Raw genomic sequence first — 27749 nt, 5'->3', positions numbered from 1 at the left:
GCAACTCAGACTCACAGGAAGACAGAGAGGAGAAAGAAATCCTGTTTCTTTAGGTTTTTACTTCCATGTCTCCTCCCCATCCATCTGAATAATGGAATAGAATTGTAGTATAGAACTCACTTGTTTGTCTACCCGGAGGTGGACATTTGCGTTTGGCATCACCTCTAACAGTGATGCAGTAGCAGTGTTTCAGCACACTCACACAAAGCCATGGTAACTGGCTGTTCTTCTTTGTGAAAGAGAGAACTCTCCTCTCATTCATCTACATGGGCAGCTATTGGCAAGGCCAGATACAGTATATTGGAGCTCTTTATATATGGCTCTGGCTTCCCCTGCCTTACCTAATGCCAACAGAGTGACACATAGCCTTCTTTCCCAATGTCCCAGCCAACCCCAATGCCAACCTCCCTCCCCAATGTCCCAGCCAACCCCAATGCCAACCCCCCTCCCCAATGTCCCAGTCAACCCCAATGCCAACCCCCCTCCCCAATGTCCCAGCCAACCCCAATGCCAACCCCCTTCCCCAATGTCCCCGTCCCATTCGTACCCGATGCCAAAAGATCGTTGACCAGAACGAGGAACTTCTCATCTGCCACCTGGGCATCAGTCATTAGCAGCACCGTGCCAACATTCTTCACGCCAGCTTTGATGTAGAGGGACGCCAGGTCAGTCTGATGGGGGGGAAGAGAGAGAGAGAGAGAGGTGTGGAGGGAAGGAGGGTGGGAGTGGAGAAGGGAGAGAGGGAGCATTTAGCTGGTCAGCTGCTAGACATAAGTTCCCAGTAGAACAGAATGGGGAAAATTTGTAGTTTAAGTCATGCAATATGCAATGGTCTCGGTCAGTGCATGCAGGTGCGGGTGTGCGTGCGTGTACCTTGAGGTCAGGGATGCCGTAGCCTTTCCTGAGGGTGATTTGGAACACTTCCAGGTTGGAGATGAAGGCAGCCAATCGAGTGAGGCTCTGCTTGCCGCTGCCGCCTACGCCGACCAAAAGAGCATTACCACGTGGAGACTCCAGGATACGGTTGATACGGCAACTACAGGAGGGGGGAGAGAGAGAGGGAGGGGAATAAAGAGATAGAGGGGAAAGAGAGAGAGGGACAAAAGCAGAGGTTTTAAGAGGCAATCACCCTTATTTACTGATGATACGTCATTAAAAGTGTTTCTCAGTTCATTTCTTTTTTATTAGTGACATAGCAAAAGAGGGACCAATAATAAGTACATTAAAAAGCCATATAGAGGTTTCTCCTTCCTACATGTGAGCCATAGCGTCTTCAAACAGAACCAGGTTGAGGACAGCGTTGACTTCGTTATAGCTGTCCAGGACCTCCAGTAGTGTCTTGTTGAGGGAGCTCCAGGACTGGACAGCCATGTACCGGGGCTCCCCCACCCCCGAGGCGAAGTGACAGAACATGTTCATCTCCCTGGCCTGCTCCAGCGTCTCCTCCATATCCTGAGGGGAGACACATTCTGTATGCATCCCAAATGGCCCCTTATTCCCTATTTAGCGCACTACTTTTGACCAGGGCCTGGGCTCTAGTTCAAAAGCAGTGCACTATATCAGGAATAGTGCGTCATTTAGGACAGAGCCTCAGTTAGCTACAGTGGAATGGTTAAATGGAATCAGTCTGGACAGGGAGGAACTCAGCATTCAGCAAACAAAACATTTCCTGGAGTAGGCTACTCTGTGTTCACTTTTACTAGTTATGTTTAACACTTCAAATATTTATGATAGCGGGATGTTTCTAAACGCAGGCCTCTGTTTGAGGAAATGTACATTCCTACAGTGTATTCCCTAAGACTGCAGCTCATCTGAGGGGAACTGTGATAACGTTCTCCTTTCTCCTGTCTCTTTCTCATTAGAGAACACTTGAAAACGACGAGCTGACATGCCGGAACCGGAGCTTTATATTTTGGTGGTGTGTGTGTGTGTGTTCCCTCGCTGCAAAAAAAAAGTGTGTGTGTGATCAACTTGAGGGTGTGTGTGTGTGTCTGCGTGTATTCCCCTGTGTGTGTAGGTGTCAGTTCCCTGGCTGTAAGCATGAACAGTGTGTTTGTGATAAAGTCAGGAGGGTAGGGAGTCAGGGCACAGCGGTCAGAAAACCATTAAAATGTTTTCCAATTTGCTGGGCTGGTGGCCCAGGCCCTGACAGTCAGTCTCCTGATTACTATTCTCTCCATTCCCCTCCTCTTCCCTCTCCTCGCTGCGCTGGTCACTGATGTCCGGCCTCCAACTCTGAGCAGGCTGTCTAATGATTTTCCCCCCTCCACCTCTTGCTCTGTCTCCCTCTGCTGAACTTGGTAAAACTCTCTCCTCAACAGTGTGTGTGTGTGTGTGTGTGTGTGTGTGTGTGTGTGTGTGTTTGCATGCCTGTGTGTGAAGTGTGTGTGTGAAATGTGTGTGCCCGTTCTGATGTCTGTGGGTGTACGTCCATGTGTGTGCCTGCGTGTGTGTGCCTGCGTGTGTGTGCCTGTGTGTGTGTGCCTGTGGGTGTGTGCCTGTGGGTGTGTGCCTGTGGGTGTGTGCCTGCGTGTGTGTGCCTGCGTGTGTGTGCCTGTGGGTGTGTGCCTGTGGGTGTGTGCCTGTGGGTGTGTGCCTGTGGGTGTGTGCCTGCGTGTGTGTGCCTGCGTGTGTGTGCCTGTGGGTGTGTGCCTGCGTGTGTGTGCCTGCGTGTGTGTGCCTGTGGGTGTGTGCCTGCGTGTGTGTGCCTGCGTGTGTGTGCCTGTGGGTGTGTGCCTGCGTGTGTGTGCCTGCGTGTGTGTGCCTGTGCGTGTGTGTAGGGGTGTACGTCCACGTGCTCGCCTGCGTGTGCGTCTCCATTTCTTTGGGTGTAACTTGGTAAAACTCTCTCCTTACCTCATAGAACTTTTTCACAGTGTCTGCCTGCAGCTTATCAAAGGCCTGTGTGTCTCTGTCCTCCACCATCTTGTCTCTGTAGACACGGTTGGACTCATGGAGGTAGATTTTCACCAGATCCACAGGACCCCTCAGACACTCACAGGTACAGAACAGAATACCCTGGTCAGGACAGGAGGCAGATAAAGTCAAGTTATACCATAAAAAGGATCAGATTCTGAAAGATAAATGTGGGTAAGTCGATCACTGTTGGGTCTAAATGCAGGTAGAAAAGGAGTGAGAGAAAGTAAGACCAGGGGTTTATGTAAGTAAGAAAATAAATCAATGGGACTTCTTGGTTTGATTTCATGTATATACAGTATTCTGAGCAATCACTGTTTATTTAAGAGACACATATTTCATAAAAGCAAGACCATTTATCATACTTTTATCTTCACAAGCTAAACCCTGGCATCTCCAACACGCTCCCAAATGAACTGAATGGCAAACTTCAGATCAAATAATACCTTCCAACAGATGAATGTCTAACTAACCTTCCAACAGATGAATGTCTAACTAATCTAAGATGATATGCTTTGCTCCGGATGAGCTAAACACTAACATTGTCCCACAGGGGAAGACTAGAACTCATCCATGTCTCAGTGTAATCCCATCTCCTCTCCCAGCAGCTGTCCTAGCATGAGGAATAGGCCCGGTGAAGCCCCGGCACTGTTTGTCCCTTTCTGCGGCCCGTCATCGAGGGAGAAAAAACACAAACTAACAGATGCTGTGTGCTCCAGGCAGCAGAACGTATGCAAATCAACGTCGTCATCATCACCTCGCGTGTTACAGCCAACTGAATCCGATCTGATGATGACTGTCGTAACAGAGTGCGTTGGAGGTGTCTGTGTAATATCTTCCTCTCCTTTTACTCCAGTCATCCTTTGGCAGCCCCCCCACCCCACCCCTCTTCCCCCTCTATCATTGTCCACAGAAGAGAGGGATGGGTATGAGTCAGAGCCTTCAGACTGTTCTCTCTGATACTGATGCACCAAGTCTAGGACCAGCATCTACCCCCAAGCCATAAGACTGCTAAACAGTCAGTTAAATAGTTAACCAATAGCTACAGTAACTGGACTATCTGCATTAACCCTTCTTGCACTCTTTTGATTCATCAAATGCGCTGATGTTACTGTTTATTATCTATCCTGTTGCCTAGTCACTTTTTTCCTACCTACATATGTACAAGTCAACCTCAATTACCTTGTACCCCTACACATCGACTTGGTACTGGTACCCCGTGTATATAGCCAAGTTATCGTTACTCATTGTGTATTTATTCCTTGTGTTATATATATATATATATATATATATATATATATATATATATATATATATATAATAGAAAAAGTATATATATATATATATATATATATATATATATATATATATATATATATATATATATAATTTTCTCTCTGCATTATTGGGAAGGGCCCGTAAGTAAGCATTTCACTGCTAGTCTACAACTGTTGTTTACAAAGCCAGTCGCTCTGGGTTCCAAACAACACCTCTCCTCCTCCCTGGTTAACTACTACAGCTATCCCCAGCTCAGCGGACTGGGCTTTCTATGTTAGACAGACAGTACAATTAGGGTTGCACATTGGGGAATATTCAGAGGTGAAGCTTTCCGTGGGAATTAACGGGAATATATGGGAATTAACGGAAATATATGTCAATTTATATTCATACCATTTAAATGTAGATGTTTTTTTAATTGGATATATTTACCATATCATATGGAGACAGAAACATAAACCTTTTAACTTATCATAAGTAGACATAATTGCAAATGATTAAATCCTGACAATAGAAATGTTAAAAAACTATTTAAATGAGTTAACTCTTCACATGGAATGATTTCACTGAACAACAAAAGAAAGGGAATATTGAATGATCCCCAATGATCCATCGCATCTCCCAAAAACGTTTTCAACATATTATGTGTAAAATGATAGTCTAGAAACTAAAGCTTTGGCTGTCTTCCTATCAGGTTTCCATGTCTACTCCCTGGACCTACTCAATGTCCACCTCTTGAACATCAGACTCTGAGGCCTCATCTTCACTGTCACTTTCCAACCTTGTTGAGGATGTTGAGGTTGTCAGGCTCAAAAAGGCTCAAATTTGCCCGGATGGCCACCAATTTCTCAACCTTTGTATTGGTCAGCCTGTTGCATGCTTTGGTGCGTCTGTTCCCAAACAAGGACCAGTTGCGCTCTGAGGTGGCTCATGTTGGTAGGATTTAGAGGATGATGGAGGCGACAGGGGAAAGAGCCTCAGATCCACAAAGTCCCTTCCAACAGGAAGACTTCAATAGGGACTTCTCATCATATCTCCAACAGTACCGTCTGTGGTCCAAGGCCATTGATGACTGCCTTCAGCTCATCTGCAATGTAGAAACCGGTGTGGCTGTTGTCCCTTGTGTCTGTGCTCTTGCAGAATACTGGTTGAGGGGTGGAGATTATGTAGTTAATTATTCCTTGCCCACGAATATTCGCCCACCCATCAGAGATGGCATTCTCTATGATTTGCTTGACCTTCACTTGAACTCTGTTGAACTCTGCATCCAGCAAATGAGTAGATAAAGCATGTCTGGTTGGAGGGGCGAAGAACATTCAGAAATCTCTTCCAATACACATTGCCTGTGAGCATCAGAGGTGAACCAGTTGCATACACAGCTCAAGCAAGACATTCATCAGCATTTATCTGACTACGTTCCTCCATTGAGTCAAACGTATGATTCCAGGAGGACCATGAGCTGTTGCTATCGATAAGGTGTCTGATTCCAGGAGGACCATTGAGATGTTGCCATCGATACGGTGTCTGATTCAACATTTTCACCTCGAATAGAAGTAGAGGGTCTTTTGTCAGAGGTTGCTTGTCGTGAGCTTCAGGGAACTTTTTGCACTTGGCCAGATGATTCTGCATCTTTGTTGCATTCTTCACATATGATTTGGCATAGTATTCGCAAATGTACACAGCTTTTCCTTCTACATTAGCTGCAGTGAAATGTTTTTGTGGCGTTTTCCTGTAAAGGTTAGAAAAGTTAGATTAAACAACTCTTTTGTAAGATAAACGTTTTAAAATGAAACGTACGGAAACAGGTGAATTAACACTCCTCAGTTAGGAGGCTCAAGCAAGCTAAAAACCCACATGGCAGCAAAAAAAAACTAGCAGAAATAGTTAACAAGTTAGAAATGATTTAAACACACTTTGCTGTAGGTTACCATTTACTAGTTAACAAAAAATAATGTCTGCCATATAAAATCTATTCACCCCACCCAGTATTGTAATCAAAACTTACCAGAACGCATGTAGTCCTTGGCTCAGACATTGTAGTAGTGTTGGCTCAATAGTATCTCAGTAGTGTGCAAGATCTTGAGAATCAGCTCTTGAGAATGATGTGATGGAAGAGTGCACTGCACATGATGGAAGAATGCACTGTGTATTCAGAGGGTTGCAATTCCATTGAATTGGGGATAGTTTAACCAAAATATGCCACAAGACCTAGAATTGCCTTATGTGTATCCCACAAAAACGGTTCACTGTTATAAGCTAACTTTTTTTGATGAATTTAAGCCAAATTCCCCAAATTGCCAGGCTTAACCTCCCATGGAAAAATTCTGGAAATATCCTGGAAAGTGTCTGACCCTTTGCAACCCTAAGTACAATACAGTAGATGGAGTTCTCTCTCTCCTAACCATGCTGACATAACTTTCTCTCATCTCTCCTGCTCTCTTCCCTCCTTTTCTCCTTCCCTCCTCCCCCTCTCCTACCCATCGCTCTTCTTCTCCCTTGTTCTCACTTTCCCTCATTCCCACTCTCCTTCTGTTCTACCAGAGCTCATTTAGGGTGATGTTCGCCAGACAGATCCCTGTTATGCCCGCTGGCCGTGTACGGCAGAAAAACAAACGATAGACAGCGTTCCTAACGGTCTGGTGCTGTGGAATGCAGTTCTCTCACAACACATCCCTATAGGAACATAGAGTGTTTTTCTTGTCCTATTAGCAGGGATTTGGCTACTGGCATCTAGTTAACTATCAAACATCAACATGTCCCCATAGGATGATGGTGTGTTTCTGTCATCATATTAAGCTGGATCTGGCTTTGAGTTGTTGTCAGTGAAGTAACTATGAAAACTTGACAAACACTACAAAAGTGTTTAGTGATAGCCTTGTGGTTGTATTTCAATCAATAAGGGACGGAGGAAAAACCAAAGAGTGACAGAAAGAGGAGAGAGGAATACCGGAGAAAAGAACTGATCACTTCTTGTGACATCAATACAACCTTGTGACAACCACCTTGAGGAGTGTAACTATTGGAAAATATGAGGATTTCTGGTGAAGAGAAGAAAGGCTTAGACACTACCTTGAATGTTGTCTGAACAGTTCTCTTGGAAATGCTGTAACAAAGTGTTTTCCCCCGTTAGGTTCCTCAGCTTGGTTTCCCTCATTAGAGCTGATGATAATGAGGCAGTAGTCGCCTTGGGCTGATTGTACCAGTGTTCCAGTGTTTACAAAGAAACGAAACTAACTGCTGCTTCATTAAAAGTCACCAAACTAATGTTCCTTAGGTAAAGCTCTTCAGAAATAATCCACATTTCGCTAACTTTAATGAACACAAGAGGACAGCAAAATTGCAGTAGAAGGAATACTATGACGTAATGGTAAGCACCAACACAATAGGACCTGCGTGGCTATTGCGCTAAAATACTTACTAGTCCTCACTTCGTCTGACTAGCTATTTCATAGAACAAGTTTGGGGCACAGACAATGTCTGAAGACACTAAGATGATTTGTAAACTTTTCAGGAGCTTTATTTGTAAATGAAAGAACTTTTCATTCTTAAAAACACTGAGGACAAGCAGACAAGGTGGAATGTGGACTAGAGTGTGTGAGCAGGCTGTGTCTCTTCAACCCTGTGTAGCTAGCTATCCTCAGGCCCTGGAGCTGGTTAGCAGCTGAACAGTGAAGACATATAGAGAGTAAAGTTCAAAAGAGAACTGTCTGAGATGGGGCTGTGTCTGAGCCCCATCTCACTTTCTCCTTATTACCCCAGCTGAAAAAACAACAAGGATTCATCCTGCGCTCTCTCTCTCTCTTTCTCCCACCTTTCTCCCACACTCTCTACCCACTTGACACCAGTGACACTACACAGACCCTTTAGAACGCAGGCTTCACCAAAACGCACCGCACTGAGACTCTTCAAAGGTCAAAAGCTAAGTTTAATGAGCTCTACCCCCATCAGGCCACTGCTATTGAAATCAATGCTGTACTGTCGTCAACGTTGATTTAAGGTGTAAAAGGTAACATAAAGGGGTCAGCAGGGCTGGAGTCCATGGTCTGTAATTATAGATAATAAACTCTCTAGTGTTGAATCTATGGTCCCTCATCGTTAAAAGGTGAGGTTAGAATAATTATAATAGCTCAACCTCAACTCATTATAATTGCTAAACCTGAACTCTTAGATTTAAGGCTAATAATGATGAATAACTGAGAACCTGTTCTTTTGAAGTATGACTTACTGTACATTCCGACGTTCTGTATGCACATTTTATAAGAGGATAAGGGTGTGACTCGAAACAGTTCCAAGGCTTGGAGGTCTCAGGGAAGGAATTATGAAAACTAAAGTACTATGCTTGAATGGCTTAGAGTATTAATTATGTATTGGTGCTTGTATTAAATGAGAGTCTTCGCCCCCCCTGGAATCGCTGAGGATCGTGACAGAAAAATATTGCGCATAAGCTTCTCTCTCATGACAGCTTTAGAGGTTACAGTATAATATAATATTCATTTAAATACATTAAATCGTTACAAACACCCCTGAGAGCAAATCCATTCTTCTCTCTTTTTCTGCAAATTTCAGCCTTATTTCTCTACACTAGGCACACCTTACTAAATCAATAATCATTTAGATGAGAAATTAGTTACAGTACTTTAACTTTTACCGCCTGGGGTGCAATAAAACTCTACCAATCCAAACTTTGATACAGTATATTAAAAAAGTTAAAGAGATGGGTTTTGAGTGCACATGCCACATCATTTAACTAGTGCTGTTTTAATGGAACAATTCATGAATGAAGGAGAAAATGCCCTAGGTCTTAGTTTTGAGTGTACAGTACCAGCTTCAGTAACTGAACATTTGCATCAATGTAAAAAATGTCACCAGGGATAGTAAATTGTAAATGTGTGTGTGTGTGTGTGTGTGTGTGTGTGTGCACCCGTCAATCCATTCATTCATTTGCATCACCTGGAATATGTTGGAGAGGTCTCGGAGGTTAAAGATGTAGTGGAACTTGACAGCGGTGGGCAGGAAGGTGGAGGTGAGTCTCTGATGGAGGGCCAGAGCTAGCTGGACCAGGGTAGGACAGCTCTTCTGCAGGGCAGCACTGAAGCCCTCTCCCCTGAGGTGCTGAGAGAGGATGGAACTGTAGATGGTGCTAAGAGCCTCCGCTCCAGGGAAGGACAAGGCAAACACTGAGAAGTGACGCTACAAAGAGAAATGGAGAAAATTAAAAAATGATGTGTATATGTATAGGGGTTCATAATTATGCTAATGAAACGTTGCAAGAGAGACAACGGAACATCATCAGATATGCATGCATGTGTGTGAGTGCATGCGTGTTTGTCTGTGCTTGTTTGTGTGTGCCTGTGTGTGTACCTGTAGACGTGGGTTAATGGTGAAGCTGCCTGCCGTAGGGTTCATGCAGGACACGTATTGCACACTGTGGACCTCTTTCAGCAGCAGCTTACTCCTGTCATACCTTGACACACACACACACACACACACACACACACACACACACACACACACACACACACACACACACACACACACACACACAGTCTTGTTTAACTAACCTTGTGGGGGGACACAATTTATAACCATTCAAAATCCCTAACTTAACCCGAAAACCTAACCCCAAACCCTAAACCTAACTCCTAACCCCAAACCTAAATCTAACCATAACACTAATTCTACCTTAACCCTAAACCCCCAAGAAATACACTGAACAAAAATATAAACGCAACATGCAACAATTTCAATGAGTTATAGTTCATATAAGAAAATCAGTCAATTAAATTAATCCCTAATCTATTGATTTCACATGACTGGGCAGGAGAGCCTCAAGCAGGGTTTTATCCACACCCTCGTCACCAGCCTCCTCGAGCTTATTTTTTGTTAAAAAGAAAGATGGGGGACGGCGCCCCTGCATTGATTATCTCTGGATAAAGGCACCGTAAAACTCAGCTACTCTTTACCCCTTGTCCCAACCATCATCTAACAAATGCACAGGGCGCAGTACTTCACGAAACTGGACTTGATGAGCGCCTACAATCTCGTGCGCATTCGTGCAGGCAAAGGCCCTTTCCATGACCACGGGCCATTACAAGTATCTCATAATGCCTTTTGGTCTGTCTAATACTCCTTCAGTCTTCCATGACTTTATTAACAAAGTGTTTTGGGGCGTAGTGGTTTATATAGACGACAATTTGGTCTATTCTGCTGACCGCGCCCAGCATGTCTCGTTAGTCAGGTGCTGGGAAGCGGTCGTTGTCCTTTTTGTGCTACCTCATGTCCACAGAGGGAGTGGAAATGGAGGAGCAACGCGTCAGGTCATGGCCCATCCCCAACTCTGTGAAAGCAGTCCAGCGATTCCTGGGGTTCGCCAACTATTTCCAGAGGTTCATCCGGGGCTTCCGGGTCTTCTACACGGTGGTCGCGCCTCTTACCTCCCTGCTGAGAGTAGGTTCCCAGCGGCTTCGTTGGATGGCAGAGGCGGAGACACTGAAGGCACGCTTCACCATTGCTACCGTGCTGGCACATCCCAACCCATCACTCCCCTTCCACGATGAGTTGGAAGCCTCTGAAGTAGGAGTCGGGAAGACTCAAGAAGGTCAAGAAGACTCTGAAGGCATGGAGACACTGGCTGGAGTGGTCCAAACACCCTTTCCTGGTGTGGACGGACCACCGCAACCTGGAGTACATCAGGGCAGCGAAGAGGCTAAACCCGAGACAGGCCAGATGGGCTCTACTCTTCGCCAGGATCCAATTCATGCTTTCCTATAGGCCAGGCTCGAAGAACGTGAAGGTGGACGCCCTGTCTCGCCTCTATGATGAAGAGGAGAAGCAGGGAGAGGAGATCCCCATCATCCCTCCGTTCCGTAACATCGTGCCAGTGGTGTGGGACGTGGATGCCGACATACGGCAGGCCCTGCGCACGGAACCCGCACCTGCACAGTGCCCAGAGAACCGCGCCTACATGCCAACAGGTGTACAGGACTGCCTCCTTAACTGGCACACATGGCGCCTGTATCGGGTCATTCTGGGAGAAGCCGTACCATCGCCTGCCTGTCTGAGAAGTACTGGTGGCCCACCTTGGCTAGGACGTCTCTTCCTGCTCCATCTGGGCTCAGTCAAAGACACTCAGACACCTCCCTTATGGAAAGCTCCTTCCCCTGCCGGTTCACTGGTCTCACCTCTCGGTGGACTTTGTCATCGACCTTCCCCCCTCCCAGGGGAACACCACCGATCTTGTCGTTGTGGACTGGTTTTCCAAAGCTTGTCGCCTCATTCCTCTGCGTGGGCTCCCGTCGGCCATGCAAACCGTGGAGGCTCTTTTTACGCCCGTCTTCCGGCACTACAGGATCCCAGAGGACATTGTGTTAGATCATTGTCCTTAGTTCACCTCACGCGTATGGAAAGCGTTCATGGAATGCCTTGGGGTCACGGTCAGTCTCACCTCAAGGTATCATCCTCAAGCTAATGGGCAGGTGGAGAGGGTCAATCAGGAAGTGGGCAGGTTCCTAAGGTGTTACTGTCAGGACCGGCCGGGGGAGTGGAAGGACTTTCTACCTTGGGCTGAGTATGAGCAGAATTCCCTCCGCAACTCCTCCACTAACCTCACTCCTTTCCAGTGCGTATTGGGGTATCAGCCGGCCTTGGCACCTTGGCATTCGAGCCAGACCGAGGCCCCTGCGGTGGACGAGTGGTTTGGGTGCGCTGAGGAGACCTGGAACGCTGTGCACACTCGTCACCAGCGGGGGCCTCGTCGGCACAAGGAACTGGCGGGCCGTGCGTCGGCACAAGGAACAGTGATTTTCACTGTTGGCGCACTGCCCGACCCACACCGCGCCCCTGTGGTCGTCCCCGAGGCCGGTGTCGTCCCCCTGCTGGTGCACCGTGCCCCTGTGGTCGTCCCTGAAGCCGGTTACGTCCCGCTGCTGGTGCACTTGTTATTTCGGGTCTCGTCCTGTGTAGTGTTATTACGGGTCTCGCCCCGTGTAATCTTTAGAGGTTTAAACCTCACTCTTTTGTTTGGGTTACATCCGTGTGTATTTTATATACTTGTTTGTTTTGGGCTTCGTCCCGTGTCATGTTCATGTATTTTGGGTGGAGTCATAAAACCCCCTATTACGCATTCCTGCACCTGTCTACGATCCTTAAAGAACGTGATACTGTTTAATCAGCTTCTTGATATTCCACACCTGTCAGGTGGATGGATTATCTTGGCAAATGAGAAATGCTCACTAACAGCGATGTAAACAAATTTGTGCACAATACGTTTTTTTGTGTGTATGAAACATTTCTACGATCTTTTATTTCAGCTCAAGAAACACTTTACATGTTGCGTCTATATTTTTGTTCAATATAACATTTGACCGTATGGGGACTAACAAAATGTCAATGTTTCGTTCGTTTACTATTCTTGTGGGGACTTCTGGTCCCCATAAGTATAGTTAAACACGTCCACAGGCACACAAAAGCACAGGCACATACACATTGCAATGAAATACAGAAACACACTCTTCATGTGCTCCTGTCAATATGCACGCCTCAATTCTGCCTTAAGCCAGCATAGTTTAGTAACACCCTTTTCCCTCTCAATTTCATACCTGAGATACTCTCCATAACTCTACTGGCTGACCGTGTGTAACACACACACACACACACACACACACACACACACACACACACACACACACACACACACACACACACACACACACACACACACACACACACACACACACACACACCCTGTGGCTGTGTCTACAATACGCTTACTATGCCTGATGCCCCAACTACACAATCCCTTTAAGGAAAATCACATGCCCAAGCTCTCACATTGGACATCATTTAAGTTGTAGCATATTTTAGTAACAGCAACTGCAGTGAGTGTCCCTTTTAATAGTAAACTGAAGACATGCTCTGCTGTAGTAAGCTGAATAACAGATCAATTATTGGACTAACTCACTGCAGTAGGTTTGCTATAGCATGGTTAGCCAGCCAGTACCCTCTTTAAAAGAGCTGTGGTACAGTAACTCTGAACAAATGTGCCTTTACTGTAATTGTCATTTATGGGGTTCTTAAATTATGAAGTGGAACATCGTTCTTTTCCATAAAATATCACTGTCAAGTTCCATCTGTGATAACAATACATAGGACAAAAAGTATACACCTACTGCAGTGGTCACCAACCGGTTGATCAACTGGTTGATCTCCAAAGCATTCCTAGTCAATCACCAAACATTTCTGTAAAAAAAAACTAAGATAAAGCCTTGCGTTCCTATTTTTGCTATTTGTTTCATGCTGTTGGCAGTAGGTGCACTTGTTTCAGAAGCCCTAGCGCCGGGAAGGCAAAGTTTCCCATTTTAAACCATTTCATGTGTCTGAAGGTAGAACCCAGAGAGCAAATCAAGTGCACCTATAGGCCTACTGCTGGCAAATCAGATAGCTTAGATCACAGCGTCTGCAGTCTCCTTGAGCCATAGACTGTAAAAAGAAGCCTTGAGCACACAGCAAAGATGAAAATGAGATTTCAAAACTTTTAAAAGCATGACTAGTGAGAGATTCAACGAATACAGCAAAGCGCTGCTGTTTTTATGAGTAAATCCATGTTTAAGTTATTCAGCAATGCCATAAAATGCACATTCTCCCTACTTCCACTCGCGCTACAACCAGCACTGCAGCTGTAATGAATGACTACAGCAAAGTGTTTTCGTAAGCCTGCGTTGTTGGCGGCTTGACTCTTTTTTATATCAAGTAATATTTCACTTCATCTGGACATCGAATTAACAACATTAATTGGTGCATGAGGCAGAAACAATGCACTGCGACTTGAGTTTCGCCATCAGCTTGAAGACTGTCCACTTTTCTCAGTGGAGGGAGGGAGAGAGGGATGGTGAGTCGTGTGAGAGGCAGCCTCACCACTGCACTCTCCATCCCCTCAGACTGACCATCAGATGCCATCAGTTCAGCAAAATTTTAAAAAAGCGAATTATTATGCTCACTCAGCTGTGCCTCACAATCCAGGTGTTTGGTGTAACAGGGTTATATTGGTGATTCACATTGCCACTTTACTGTTAAGCCAATGGGCTTTTGTTTTTAGTTTTGTCTTGTCTTCACCTACTCAATATGGCATCTTATTGGCTGGTTTGCGTGGCTTGCTTACGAAGGCGGATGTTTAAATTAGAATCGTCCCAGTGAACAAGCACCAAACCAGCGGTAATGTGTTGGTTGAAAAGTGATTTTTATACTCCCAAGTGATGATTTTAAAGTACAATTTATATCAATTTGTTTGTAAATATCATTAGAACATCACACATAAGATGCAGCGTTTTCGGTGCATATTTGTTGTGCATTTTGTTGTAAAGAATTCCCGCCAATACTAGCTAGCAACTTACTGTGTCTAGTGGGGGGGTTTCATATATTTTGTACAGTGCGTGAGTGCATTGTTGGATGGTGAGCCGTGAATTGCATTATGTGCAATTTTGTGCTGTATCTATCAGAATAAATCTCCATGATTGGTGCTACAAGTTGGAGTCTGTGTCGATGGTTGTACACAACGCAAGAACAGACGCAAGAGCACTGTTACATTGGGGTATGAGTGTGTGTGACTGCAGGGTCTGTGTGTGCACGTCCTCTCACCAGTGGTTGTAGTCCAGGTGTTGGCGTATGAGTGTGTGTGGCTGCACGGTGCCGTAGGCGTCCACCTCTGGCATGTTCATATCGTCTATGAAGTAGACCAGCCTCCTGCTGCCTGGAGGACCATAGTTACGGCCTGCCTTCTTCTCCAGGGGCTTCTCCAACACCGCTGCAGGAGAGAGGGAAGATGGAGAGGATGAGAGTGGAAAGAGAGAGGGATGGGAATGTAAAAAGAGATGAATGGAGGATGAGTGCAGAAAGAGATGGATGGAGGATGAGTGTAGAAAGAGATGGATGGAGGATGAGTGTAGAAAGATGAATGAAGGATGAGTGTAGAAAGATGAATGGAGGATGAGTGTAGAAAGATGAATGGAGGATGAGTGTAGAAAGATGGATGGAGGATGAGTGTAGAAAGATGGATGGAGGATGAGTGTAGAAAGATGGATGGAGGATGAGTGTAGAAAGATGGATAGAGGATGAGTGTAGAAAGATGGATGGAGGATGAGTGTAGAAAGATGGATGGAGGATGAGTGTAGAAAGAGATGGATGGAGGATGAGTGTAGAAAGCGGGAATGGAGAGAACCAGCTAGGCTACAGTATATTTATTTGCAGTTGTACACTAGTAGTAGCAGACTATTCCCTACCCTGTAGCATGGCAGAGGTGGTGTAATAATTGAAGGGGACGTTTTTGATCATGTATTTCTCCTGGTCCAGTGATCCCAGTTTGTCTCCGACCAGAACAGACTTCCCAGTACCGGCATTCCCGACCAGCATGACGGGCCGGCGGCGTTCCAAGAGGCGGTCCATGAAGTAACGGACGCGGATAGTCTCTGTGGTGTGGACCAGACATGCCTTGGGAGAGGGGAGGTAGGGGACAGAGTTCAGATAGACTGTAGATAATCTACAGGTTGGTGTTTCCCCACAGATTTAGGATCAGATTACTCAACTCCAATTACAACCTAAACCATTACTTATTGTGGTCCTTCAAGCCGGATGTTGTGCAATATTTACGCACTGATGTTCACTTATTGTAAATTGCTCTGGAGAATAGCATCTGGTAAAAGAGCATCTGATAAATTGTAAAGAATATGTAATGAGAAGATATTTTACTGTAGACCGTCGATGACTACATAGAAGAGCTTTGAAGCAGCTAATGCATGGTATAATGTCACTATAGAAGTGACATGAAGTGACACCAATAACACAAGACTTTACTGTACCTGTAGAGGAATATCAGCATCCATCTCGAACCTGGGCACCATCTTGGACCAGGGTTCAAACTTCTTGGTGTCGGGGTCAATGTAGTAGTCAAACACGGTCCCCTGGGAGGGGAACTTGATGGTCTTAAACTCTGTCACCCACCACTTACTGAACTCCACACGGTAGTCCACCAACTACACACACACACACACACACAGGGAGAGACAAACATTGGGTCAATCTCAATAGTCTTGAGATACTTCTGGAAGAAGAAGCCATGGTTTATTGCGTTGCGATCATACTTTCGGTCTGCATTAAAAAACAATCAAATGAAACAAAGACACTCCTATCCAACTACCCACTGGTGGAACAACTACCCACTGGTGGAACAACTACCCACTGGTGGAACAACTACCCACTGGTGGAAACTGGTTAACATTGTTTCCATGTCATTTCAACAAGAAAAGTCAATGTGATGACGATGATTCAACGTGGAAAAGCAATTGGATTTTCAAAAAAGTCATCAATGTAAGGGAAATTTGAACCTAAATCCAATGACTTGGGGGACATTTTTTGTTGATTTCACGTTGAATTCACGTTAGTTAACAACTCAACCTTAATGTTGAGTTGATGTTGAACTTGATGTTGAAATGACGTCTGTGGCCAGTGGGTACCCATCAGTAAAAAATAAAAATCCCTGAGCTGTTATTTCCTCTCTCTCCTCTCTCCTTTCCCTCTCTCCAGGCTGTCTACTGTGTTCAGGCCCTGCTCTACAGTCAATAAACCCACTTAGCATATAAATGCAGTGTAGATAAGGAAATAAAGTGGAGCACATTGGTATGCTAGGAGAGACTGTTTTATCCCATAACGTAGATGGACATGGTTACTGTACGGAGCTGTCTGGGTTGCTTAGCAACCGCTCGTCACTTTGTTCGCCTCTGGTTCAACATTCAGCCGGCTATAGTGTTTAGGACTGTGAGTGGAATACACTTAGTTTTGAAGATGAAGCTGCAATACAGTACGGAGTCCTCGCATTGAAAGCCACCATACTTTACTGAAATATATGTGAAGCAATTCTCATCATCTGAACCTTTGAGGGGAGTTGGAGAGCGAATTAGATGACGATTTACTAAAGCGTTTGCACCCGTGATAAAAGTATACCACTTTTTCCGAAGCAATCTTATTTTATTCTTTGACTCTGAGGGAAAGCACTTATCCACTACGTAGGAATGTGTCTCACAAAAATACTTCATAATAATATATGCCATTTAGGAGACACTTTTATCCAAAGCAACTTACATTTTAAGTACGGGTGGTCCTAGGAATCTAACCCACTATACTGGTGTTGCAAGCCCCACTGAGCTACAGAGGACCAACCACAATCATAGGAATCATTCAACCATCCTACCTGGTCCTGGAACATGGCACCTCCGAAGGCCCAGACAGCACCGAAGACAAAGTAGAGTTCGTAGAGTTCCTTAGGGCAGTCTGGAGGGGTGTGTTCTGGGGTTAACAGACACTCCAACAGATGGCACAGCATCTGGACCATACTCTGCTCCGGGACTGGGATGATCTTCTTAAACCTGACCACACACATTACAGACATAGGGGTAAGACCATCAGTGAAATAAATATACAGTATATATATTTGTTTTATGTCTTACACTATTTAGGCCTATTGTTCTCTGTCACTCGCCCTCTCTGTCTTCTCTCTCTCTAACCTTTCTTACTCCCTCTCACCCTCTTCCATGTCTACAGTCTCTCTCCCCTCAGTCCAGAGGAACCATCTAGATCACTATGAACCATTCCATACTGACAGCTGATGTGTTACCTGGACCTGAGGGTGTCTAGACATGAGGGGAGGTACTTGTCAAACAGGATTGTCAGGTTGGCCTTCTCCGATTGGACCTCCCTCCTGTCAATCCAGCTGGATACAGGTGGGTTCCAGCCCAGATCTGCTGGGTTGATATACAGAATGCCTGGAGGGACAAGCAGAGCTTGTTACTCTGTAGTCACATGTAAACAGGTACGTACAAATACATGTCAAATGTGATCTAACTGTGAAATATGTGGTCTAGGATAACAACAAAAGAAGAGGAGAGCAGGGGGACAGGGATAGGATAAGGAGACGAGGAGGAGAGGTAATGGAGGAGGCGAATGACTAGCATACCAGCTCTAGATACAGTAGCAGGAGTAGCAGTCCGGAGGTGGCTGATCTCAAACACCAGCCTCATGGTCGGGTTGAGAGGGATACGCTCATTACTCGCCAGGGTTAACACCTAATGCAGGGAAAGGTACGGAGAGTTATTACACAGACGGACAGAGAAACACAGACAGGGAGACAGACACACACCTTGTTGTCGTCCATGACAGTGTTGAGAGACTCAATCCACATGGGGTCTATGTCTCCATCCAGTACGATCCATTTAGGCCCAGTGTGGCTGAGGTTAGCCAGCTCACGCATGATGTTAGAGAACAGACCTGGAAAACAGACATGTATCAAAGGTCTATATGTTGGTCATATCATCATCATCATCATGACAATCATCATCACCATCACCATCACGACCGTCATCATCATGCCCTCCCCTCACCATCCCTCCACTCCCTGGTTGCAGGGTTGATGATGCCAAACAGCTCATCATTGGTCACAGCTTTGGGGTTGAGGTCCGCCCACACGGGCCTCCGCTTCATGTTCTGGTAAGTCCGTTGGAGAGACCTCATCACCTGGCTCTTCCCTGTGCCTGCATTACCCACCACAAACACAGAGTGGCGCACCGCCAGCAACTCTTCCAACTGTACCACCTGGGGGAAGGAAGGAGAGAGCGAGAGCCAGAGAGAGAAAGGGAGAGACAAATAGTATGGTATTGCTATACAGAATGGTATGGTACACTGCAATGCAGCAGAGTAGATCAGTACCATACAGTGTGTCACTCACGTTACATCTCTGTGAAAGAGCAGTATTTACTGCATAAAGCAAACAGCAAACAGTGTGGAAAGAACAAATTATGCTACCTCTAAAACAGCCTCATCTGTGTTATGTAAAGTATCAAATTCACCTCATTAATATCAGCAACACTTTGATACACAAAATATTAACAACTTGAATTGTGGATGTGACAGGAACTTGAGAAAATAACAGATTTAAAGTACATTGTGGCAAATATCAAAGTCTCTGTAACGGTAAGAAAACGAGAGAGAGCGAGAGTGCGAGAGAAAATCATATTTCCTTTCACAGTGAAACTCACTGATGGCATTCTCAATCAATGCAATTGACTCAAGCTATTCACCCTCACCATAGTGTTAGCATCCGAAAGACCCACATTGATATTAGATTTGAGATGTGGGCAGCTGACAGGAGCTAATGCTAGCGCTACAAGCGGCTAACACTACAACAGGCTAACATTATGAGAGGCTAACAGTACAACAGGCTAACATTGTGAGAGGCTAACACTTCGACAAACTAAAATTATGAGAGGCTAACACCACAACAGGCTAACATTATGAGAGGCTAACACTACAACAGGCTAACATTATGACAGGCTAACATTATGAGAGGCTAACATTATGAGAGGCTAACACTACAACAGGCTAACATTGTGAGAAGCTAACACTTCGACAAACTAAAATTATGAGAGGCTAACACCACAACAGGCTAACATTATGAGAGGCTAACACTACAACAGGCTAACATTATGACAGGCTAACATTATGAGAGGCTAACATTATGAGAGGCTAACACTACAACAGGCTAACATTATGACAGGCTAACACTACAACAGGCTAACATTATGAGAGGCTAACACTACAACAGGCAAAAATTATGAGAGGCTAACACTACAACAGGCAAAAATTATGAGAGGCTAACACTACAACAGGCTAACATTATGACAGGCTAACACTACAACAGGCTAACATTATGAGAGGCTAACACTACAACAGGCTAACATTATGACAGGCTAACACTACAACAGGCTAACATTATGAGAGGCTAACACTACAACAGGCTAACATTATGACAGGCTAACACTACAACAGGCTAACATTATGAGAGGCTAACACTAAAGTCAAATAAAGCCATTCCCCTCTGGACTTCCTCCTTTCACTCTAATCTTACTGACCAACAGAATGTGGCCAAAAGTCGTGCACTATAATATAGTTTAACATGGCTTCAGGGAATAGGGTGTCCGACAGAGACGGAGAGTGTAAGGTTCAGACGATACAAATGGATCATTATTGACCTGCAGTTGTCTCATCAGCCTGTTCCCTCCCTGTTTATATCCATGTGTGGTGTCTGTGACAGTGGCAGGGTTAAGAGCTGCTCTTGCGGTACAGCGGCGTGATGGAGTGTCATTACGTTGCTACCATACCGCTTTGACCTGCTGCAGATTGCACTCATTTCCCCTGGCCCCGCTTTCCTCTGTCTCTGACATTGTATGTGTGTGCGTGTGTGTGTGTGTGTGTACGCAGCATAATGGCTAGAATAAGGACGGTGGACCTTTCCACCTGGGACGTTATTACAGTATAACCGGAGGGTTTGGGTTGGGTATATTTGGCCGATTCATCAACAACCCAGACTGCTCTGACACTAATGTGTACTTACCACTGATATAGTACAGTGCAACACCAGGTACATGGCTTTTGGAGAAAAGGGAACTAGTAGCAGAGGAACGCAAAAGCTGAATTTGTTGTTTTATTGTTAATTACCAAGATTGAAGTGTGGTTTCTTTTCCCTGGCAGTGTTATTGAAGGTCAGGGACATTACAGTATTATGGGCTGTGCTCTTACAGGGTTATCATCTACCGTCAAAAAACGGTGTCTTTTCATGTATTTTTGGATGATTCTAGGCCTGGGTCACTTGTTATATATGAATTGTTTCATTCATTAAGTCATTCATCAACATGAAAACATAGTGCCTTGCGAAAGTATTCGGCCCCCTTGAACTTTGCGACCTTTTGCCACATTTCAGGCTTCAAATATAAAGATATAAAACTGTATTTTTTTGTGGAGAATCAACAACAAGTGGGACACAATCATGAAGTGGAACGACATTTATTGGATATTTCAAACTTTTTTAACAAATCAAAAACTGAAAAATTGGGCGTGCAAAATTATTCAACCCCCTTAAGTTAATACTTTGTAGCGCCACCTTTTGCTGCGATTACAGCTGTAAGTCGCTTGGGGTATGTCTCTATCAGTTTTGCACATCGAGAGACTGACATTTTTTCCCATTCCTCCTTGCAAAACAGCTCGAGCTCAGTGAGGTTGGATGGAGAGCATTTGTGAACAGCAGTTTTCATTTCTTTCCACAGATTCTCGATTGGATTCAGGTCTGGACTTTGACTTGGCCATTCTAACACCTGGATATGTTTATTTTTGAACCATTCCATTGTAGATTTTGCTTTATGTTTTGGATCATTGTCTTGTTGGAAGACAAATCTCCGTCCCAGTCTCAGGTCTTTTGCAGACTCCATCAGGTTTTCTTCCAGAATGGTCCTGTATTTGGCTCCATCCATCTTCCCATCAATTTTAACCATCTTCCCTGTCCCTGCTGAAGAAAAGCAGGCCCAAACCATGATGCTGCCACCACCATGTTTGACAGTGGGGATGGTGTGTTCAGGGTGATGAGCTGTGTTGCTTTTACGCCAAACATAACGTTTTGCATTGTTGCCAAAAAGTTCAATTTTGGTTTCATCTGACCAGAGCACCTTCTTCCACATGTTTGGTGTGTCTCCCAGGTGGCTTGTGGCAAACTTTAAACAACACTTTTTATGGATATCTTTAAGAAATGGCTTTCTTCTTGCCACTCTTCCATAAAGGCCAGATTTGTGCAATATACGACTGATTGTTGTCCTATGGACAGAGACTCCCACCTCAGCTGTAGATCTCTGCAGTTCATCCAGAGTGATCATGGGCCTCTTGGCTGCATCTCTGATCAGTCTTCTCCTTGTATGAGCTGAAAGTTTAGAGGGACAGCCAGGTCTTGGTAGATTTGCAGTGGTCTGATACTCCTTCCATTTCAATATTATCGCTTGCACAGTGCTCCTTGGGATGTTTAAAGCTTGGGAAATCTTTTTGTATCCAAATCCGGCTTTAAACTTCTTCACAACAGTATCTCGGACCAAGGCACTGTAACTTTTAACCAACACTCTCTAAAGGCTGAAACAGCCCACCCTGGTCAACCGGTAATTACAACTCACCTTCAGTACAAAGTTATCCTCAGCCTGTAATTTGAGGTCCAGCACAGACTGCTTGACATGCTTCTCAAACTCCAGGTCTCTCTTCCTGGGGACGTCCAGAGCAGGGAACAGGTCTCCGATAAGCCCCATGAACACTGGCATGTCATCTGTCACGATCTTAGGGATGTTGAAGTCTCTCAGAGCCCGCATGAGGACCTGGTCCTCAGGCCGATCTGGGTCACCCCGCTTCAGGGAGCCAGCCACCACCAGGACAGACTTGATGGCCCTCAACCCCCAGTCATAGTGGTCCTGGAGACCAGGGAGAGACGGAACATTAATATTTAAGGCACATTTTCCTTTTCCAAGAATGACAAAGATGTGTAATGGAAGGGATAGAAATGTAATGGAAGGGATAGAAATGGATGTACCAAAAGTTTCCGAAAGTGCTTGTTTACTAGACAGACAAAGCATAGTCTTTGTTGTTTTGAAATGCCAAACATGATTGTGTCCTTTTTTCTGGTTTCAGCTGAACATATTTTGAAAGTAAGACAAGGACAAATGGTCACACATATTTTAAACATATTTTTTAGCCCTTTTTCGTGATATCCAATTGGTAGTTACAATCTTGTCCCATTGCTGCAACTCTCGTACGGACTCAGGAGAGGTGACGGTCGAGAGCCATGAATCCTCCGAAACACGACCCTGCCAAGCCGCACTGCTTCTTGACACACTGCTCGCTTAACCCAGAAGCCAGCTGCACCAATGTGTCGGAGGAAACACCATACAGTGTGCATGTGCCCAGCCCGCCACAAGGAGTCGCTAGAGTGCAATGGAACAAGGACGTCCAGGCCGGCCAGACTGTCCCCTAACCCGAAACGACACTGGGCCAATTGTGCATCACCTCATGGGTCTCCCAGTCACGGCCGGTTGCGACACAGCCTGGGAACGAACCAGGGTCTGTAGTGATGCCTTAGACCACTGGGCCTCTCGGGAGGCCCAAACAAGATATTCTAACACGTTAATCTATACATTTATCTTTTTACACACAAGTTTGCACAAAGCAAGTTATTTCATATTAGAAACTGGGTGGTTTGAGCCCTGAATGCTGATTGGCTGACAGCCGTATACCACGGGTATGACAAAACATGTATTTGTGCTGCTCCAATTACATTGATAACCAGTTTAAAATAGCAATAAGGGACCTCGGGGGTTTGTGGTATATTTATTTTTCCTTTATTTTACTAGGCAAGTCGGTTAAGAACAAATTCTTATTTTCAATGACGGCCTAGGAACAGTGGGTTAACTGCCTGTTCAGGGGCAGTACCTTGTCAGCTCGGGGATTCGAACTTGCAACCTTTCGGTTACTAGTCCAATGCTCCAACCACTAGGCTACCCTGCCGCCCCATGACTAATATGCCATAGCTAAGGGCTGTATCCAGGCACTCCCCGTTGCGCCATGCAAAATAACATCCTTTAGACGTGGTATATTGGCCATATACCACACCCCCCCATGCCTTATTGCTTAAATAGAGCCCTGAGTACCAGGCCATTAGTTACCTGATGATCGTACTACTAATGCATGTCCAGAGTGCATAACAGGAGATTACCATGACTCAGCAGTCACATTGAATTTTACTGCGGTCATGACTCAGTTCTTCTCTATATCGAGCCATTTTTGTGTAATAACCAATATGGACATAATGGAGCTAGCCTAGCCTAGTCCCAGATCTGTTTGTGCTGTCTTGCCAAATCCTACTGTATGGTCATTGTCTTGCCACAATGACCATGTGAGTTGGCAAGCCAGCACAAACAGACAAGGGACCAGGCTATAATGGAGCTACTGCATAAGATCAGGCATCTGAAGCATACTGTACTTGTTTGGAAAGCAGCTCTTTGCAGAGTGTGTAGAGGGTGATGAACTTCCTTGCCAGGACTCTGGCATCGAGGAAACCTTCAGCCACCAACATGATCTCACAGATCAATTCAAAGTCTGGTACTACCATGGCACAAGGCCTACAGAGAGGGAGGGAGGTAGAGAGGGAAAGAGAGAAGGAAGGAGGGAGAAATAGAGAGTAAGATTTAGTTCAGAGGGCTGACACAGTCATGTGGCTTCTAGTCAATCCTGGTACAAATCTCGTCGGGGACATTTAGTTCACCAAGAGAACTACATGTAACTATGGGACTGAAATATATTCATTGTCATTGGTCAGCTATTCGTCCATCAACATTATCATAAACATCCCACGGTGAATGCCTTGAAAGAGGTAACTCATCTTTGTTTTTCCAATCAGTCTCATCATTTCACTGTTAAAAAAAATGACATTATAGCATTTTAAAAAACAAGGAAACACTTTCGTGCGTGTTCCGTGTGTTACCTAAACAGGGCCTTGAGATTCTCAGGTAGTTCGGTCCTGCCAGCGTAGCCTGGGTTCATGGTGATGAAGATACCTACAGAGGGGAAAAGATTCACCTCCTCGCCCATGAAGTTAAACCTCTGCTTCTTGTCTCGGATGGCGTCCTGGATGCTCTTCACCTGGACAGGACAGATATATAGATATACAGAGATATATAGAGATATAAGACAGTCAGGAACTAAACTCAGCAAAAAAAGAAACAGCCCTTTTTCAGGACCCTGTCTTTCAAAGATAATTCATAAAAATCCAAATAACTTCACATTGTAGAGGGTTTAAACACTGTTTCCCATGCTTGTTCAATGAACCATAAACAATTAATGAACATGCACCTGTGGAACGGTCATTAAAACACTAACAGCTTACAGACGGTAGGCAATTAAGGTCAGAGTTATGAAAACTTAGGACACTAAAGAGGCCTCTGGAGCGGGATCGATTCGGAGGTGGAGGTGTGTCACAACATCATCGGACTGAGCTTGTTGTCATTGCAGGCAATCTCAATGCTGTGCGTTACAGGGAAGACATCCTTCTCCCACATGTGGTACCCTTCCTGCAGGCTCATCCTGACATGATCCTGCAGCATGACAATGCCACCAGCCATACTGCTCGTTCTGTGTATGATTTCCTGCAAGACAGGAATGTCAGTGTTCTGCCAAGGGCAGCGAAGACTCTGGATCTCAATCCCATTGAGCATGTCTGGGACCTATTGGATTGGAGGGTGAGGGCTAGGGCCATTCCCCCCAGAAATCTCTGGGAACTCGCAGGTGCCTTGGTGGAAGAGTGGGGTAAAATCTCACAGCAAGAACTGGCAAATCTGGTGCAGTACATGAGGAGATGCACTGCAGCTCTTAACCTGTTAGATCTCTAGGGGCGCTATTTCATTTTTGGATAAAAAACGTTCCCGTTTTAAGCGCGATATTTTGTCACGAAAAGATGCTCGACTATGCATATTCTTGACAGTTTTTGAAAGAAAACACTCTGAAGTTTCAGAATCTGCAAAGATTTTGTCTGTAAGTGCCCCAGAACTCATTCTACAGGCGAAACCAAGATGATGCATCAACCAGGAATTAGCAGAATTTCTGAAGCTCTGTTTTCCATTGTCTCCTTATATGGCTGTGATTGCGCAAGGAATGAGCCTACACTTTCTGTCGTTCGCCCAAGGTCTTAGCAGCATTGTGACGTATTTGTAGGCATATCATTGGAAGATTGACCATAAGAGACTACATTTTCCAAGTGTCCGCCTGGTGTCCTGCGTGGAATTCGGTGCGCAATTGCCAGCTGCTCGTACTTTTCCATTTGATATAGGGGAGAAACCATGTGTCCAAGAACGATGTATCAATGAAGAGATATGTGAAAAACACCTTGATGATTGATTCTAAACAACGTTTGCCATGTTTTCAGTCGATATTATGGAGTTAATTTGGAAAAAAGTTCGCGTTTTGAGGACTGAATTTTCGGATTTTTTTTGGTAGCCAAATGTGATGTATAAAACGGAGCTATTTCTAATACACAAAGAATCTTTTTGGAAAAACTGAGCATCTGCTATATAACTGAGAGTATCCTCATTGAAAACATCAGAAGTTCTTCAAAGGTAAATGATTTTATTTGAAGGCTTTTATGTTTTTGTTGAAATGTTGCGTGCTGGATGCTAACGCTAATGCTAACGCTAAATGCTAACGCTAAATGCTAACGCTAGCTAGCTACTTTTACACAAATGATTGTTTTCCTATGGTTGAGAAGCATATTTTGAAAATCTGAGATGACAGTGTTGTTTACAAAAGGCTAAGCTTGAGAGATGGCATATTTATTTCATTTCATTTGCGATTTTCATGAATAGTTAACGTTGTGTTATGCTAATGAGCTTGCTGATAGATTTACACAATCCTGGATACAGGGGTTTTTTCATAGCTAAACGTGACGCAGAAAACGGAGCGATTTGTCCTAAACAAATAATCTTTCAGGAAAAACTGAACATTTGCTATCTGAGAGTCTCCTCATTAAAAACATCTGAAGTTCTTCAAAGGTAAATGATTTTATTTGAATGCTTTTCTGTTTTTTTGTGTAAATGTTGCCAGCTGAATGCTAATGCTAAATGCTACGTTAGCCATCAATACTGTTACACAAATGCTTGTTTTGCAATGGTTGAGAAGCATATTTTGAAAATCTGAGATGACAGTGTTGTTAACAAAAGGCTAAGCTTGAGAGCTAGCATATTTATTTCATTTCATTTGCGATTTTCATGAATAGTTAACGTTGCGTTATGGTAATGAGCTTGAGTCTGTATTCACGATCCTGGATCCGGGATGGGGAGATCAGAAAGGTTAATGCAGCTGGTGGCCACACCACTTTGATTTTGACTTCCCCCCCCCCTTTGTTCAGGGACACATTATTTCATTTCTGTTAGTCACGTGTCTGTGGAGCTTGTTCAGTTTATGTTTCAGTTGTTGTTCATACAAATATGTATTTATTTGCTGAAAATAAACACAGTTGACAGTAAGAGGATGTTTCTTTTTTTGCTGAGTTTAGAAAAAAATGGTTCCAAAAGGGTTCTGCGGATGTCCCCATAGGTAGGAGATCTTGTAAGATACTACCACTCGCATTCAATCACCAACAAACACAAAATGGAACGGTATTCACACTCTAAAAAATAGCCAAGGCAATGATATTTGCTATAAGCTATAAGCTGTTTACTGAAATGATGAAACGGCAACACTAGTTCATCCTCATCATTTCACATATCCTACATCTATGTGTGTGTGTGTCTAGGATGTGTACAGTAAGAATGAGATTAACTTTTCCGTGTCCTTGGCTGAACCCAAGATCTCGACTGTACAGGGTGTGGTAAAATAGATTAGTTTAGAAAATGATGTGTTTACTCTGTGTATATGAAACAGCACTCTCATAATTATACACCCATTAGTCATTATTCATCATCCAGTCTGGTATTTTGCAGACAATTTCACCAACAGACAGTTGTGTTGAGGATAAGAGAGGGGCTGAATTTAGCTAATTTGTCTCCATTCAGCTGTGTCTGTGCTGCCTTCTGTTTCCCTGCCCTTTACCTAATGGAGAATTGATCCTGCCACCTGCGAACGCACTCACAAACTGCAGCTACGTTATGGCGCCTGCTCTCCCC

The 27749-nt window shown here is 44.5% G+C and overlaps 1 protein-coding gene across 1 annotated transcript in view; it reads right to left on the bottom strand.

The window, feature by feature from the left end:
- Positions 1-27749, bottom strand: part of dnah9 (dynein, axonemal, heavy chain 9) — a 119895-nt gene that overhangs the window by 62350 nt on the left and 29796 nt on the right. Inside the window, exons 33-49 of the mRNA XM_036955698.1 lie at positions 24578-24735; positions 24077-24215; positions 22224-22511; positions 18618-18828; positions 18377-18504; positions 18194-18302; positions 17855-18002; positions 17432-17606; positions 16044-16217; positions 15468-15675; positions 14827-14992; positions 9556-9658; positions 9145-9384; positions 2857-3018; positions 1256-1452; positions 874-1036; positions 548-671 (exon numbers count right to left, since the gene is read on the bottom strand). Of these exons, the coding sequence (XP_036811593.1) occupies positions 548-671; positions 874-1036; positions 1256-1452; positions 2857-3018; positions 9145-9384; positions 9556-9658; positions 14827-14992; positions 15468-15675; positions 16044-16217; positions 17432-17606; positions 17855-18002; positions 18194-18302; positions 18377-18504; positions 18618-18828; positions 22224-22511; positions 24077-24215; positions 24578-24735 (2893 nt within the window). The remainder of the gene's footprint in view (positions 1-547; positions 672-873; positions 1037-1255; positions 1453-2856; positions 3019-9144; positions 9385-9555; positions 9659-14826; positions 14993-15467; positions 15676-16043; positions 16218-17431; positions 17607-17854; positions 18003-18193; positions 18303-18376; positions 18505-18617; positions 18829-22223; positions 22512-24076; positions 24216-24577; positions 24736-27749) is intronic.

The sequence above is a fragment of the Oncorhynchus mykiss genome, chromosome 20, assembly GCF_013265735.2.
Source record: "Oncorhynchus mykiss isolate Arlee chromosome 20, USDA_OmykA_1.1, whole genome shotgun sequence".
Lineage (NCBI taxonomy): Eukaryota > Metazoa > Chordata > Actinopteri > Salmoniformes > Salmonidae > Oncorhynchus > Oncorhynchus mykiss.
The sequence above is the reverse complement of the archived record's forward strand: the minus strand, read 5'-3'. Positions and strand labels throughout refer to the sequence as shown.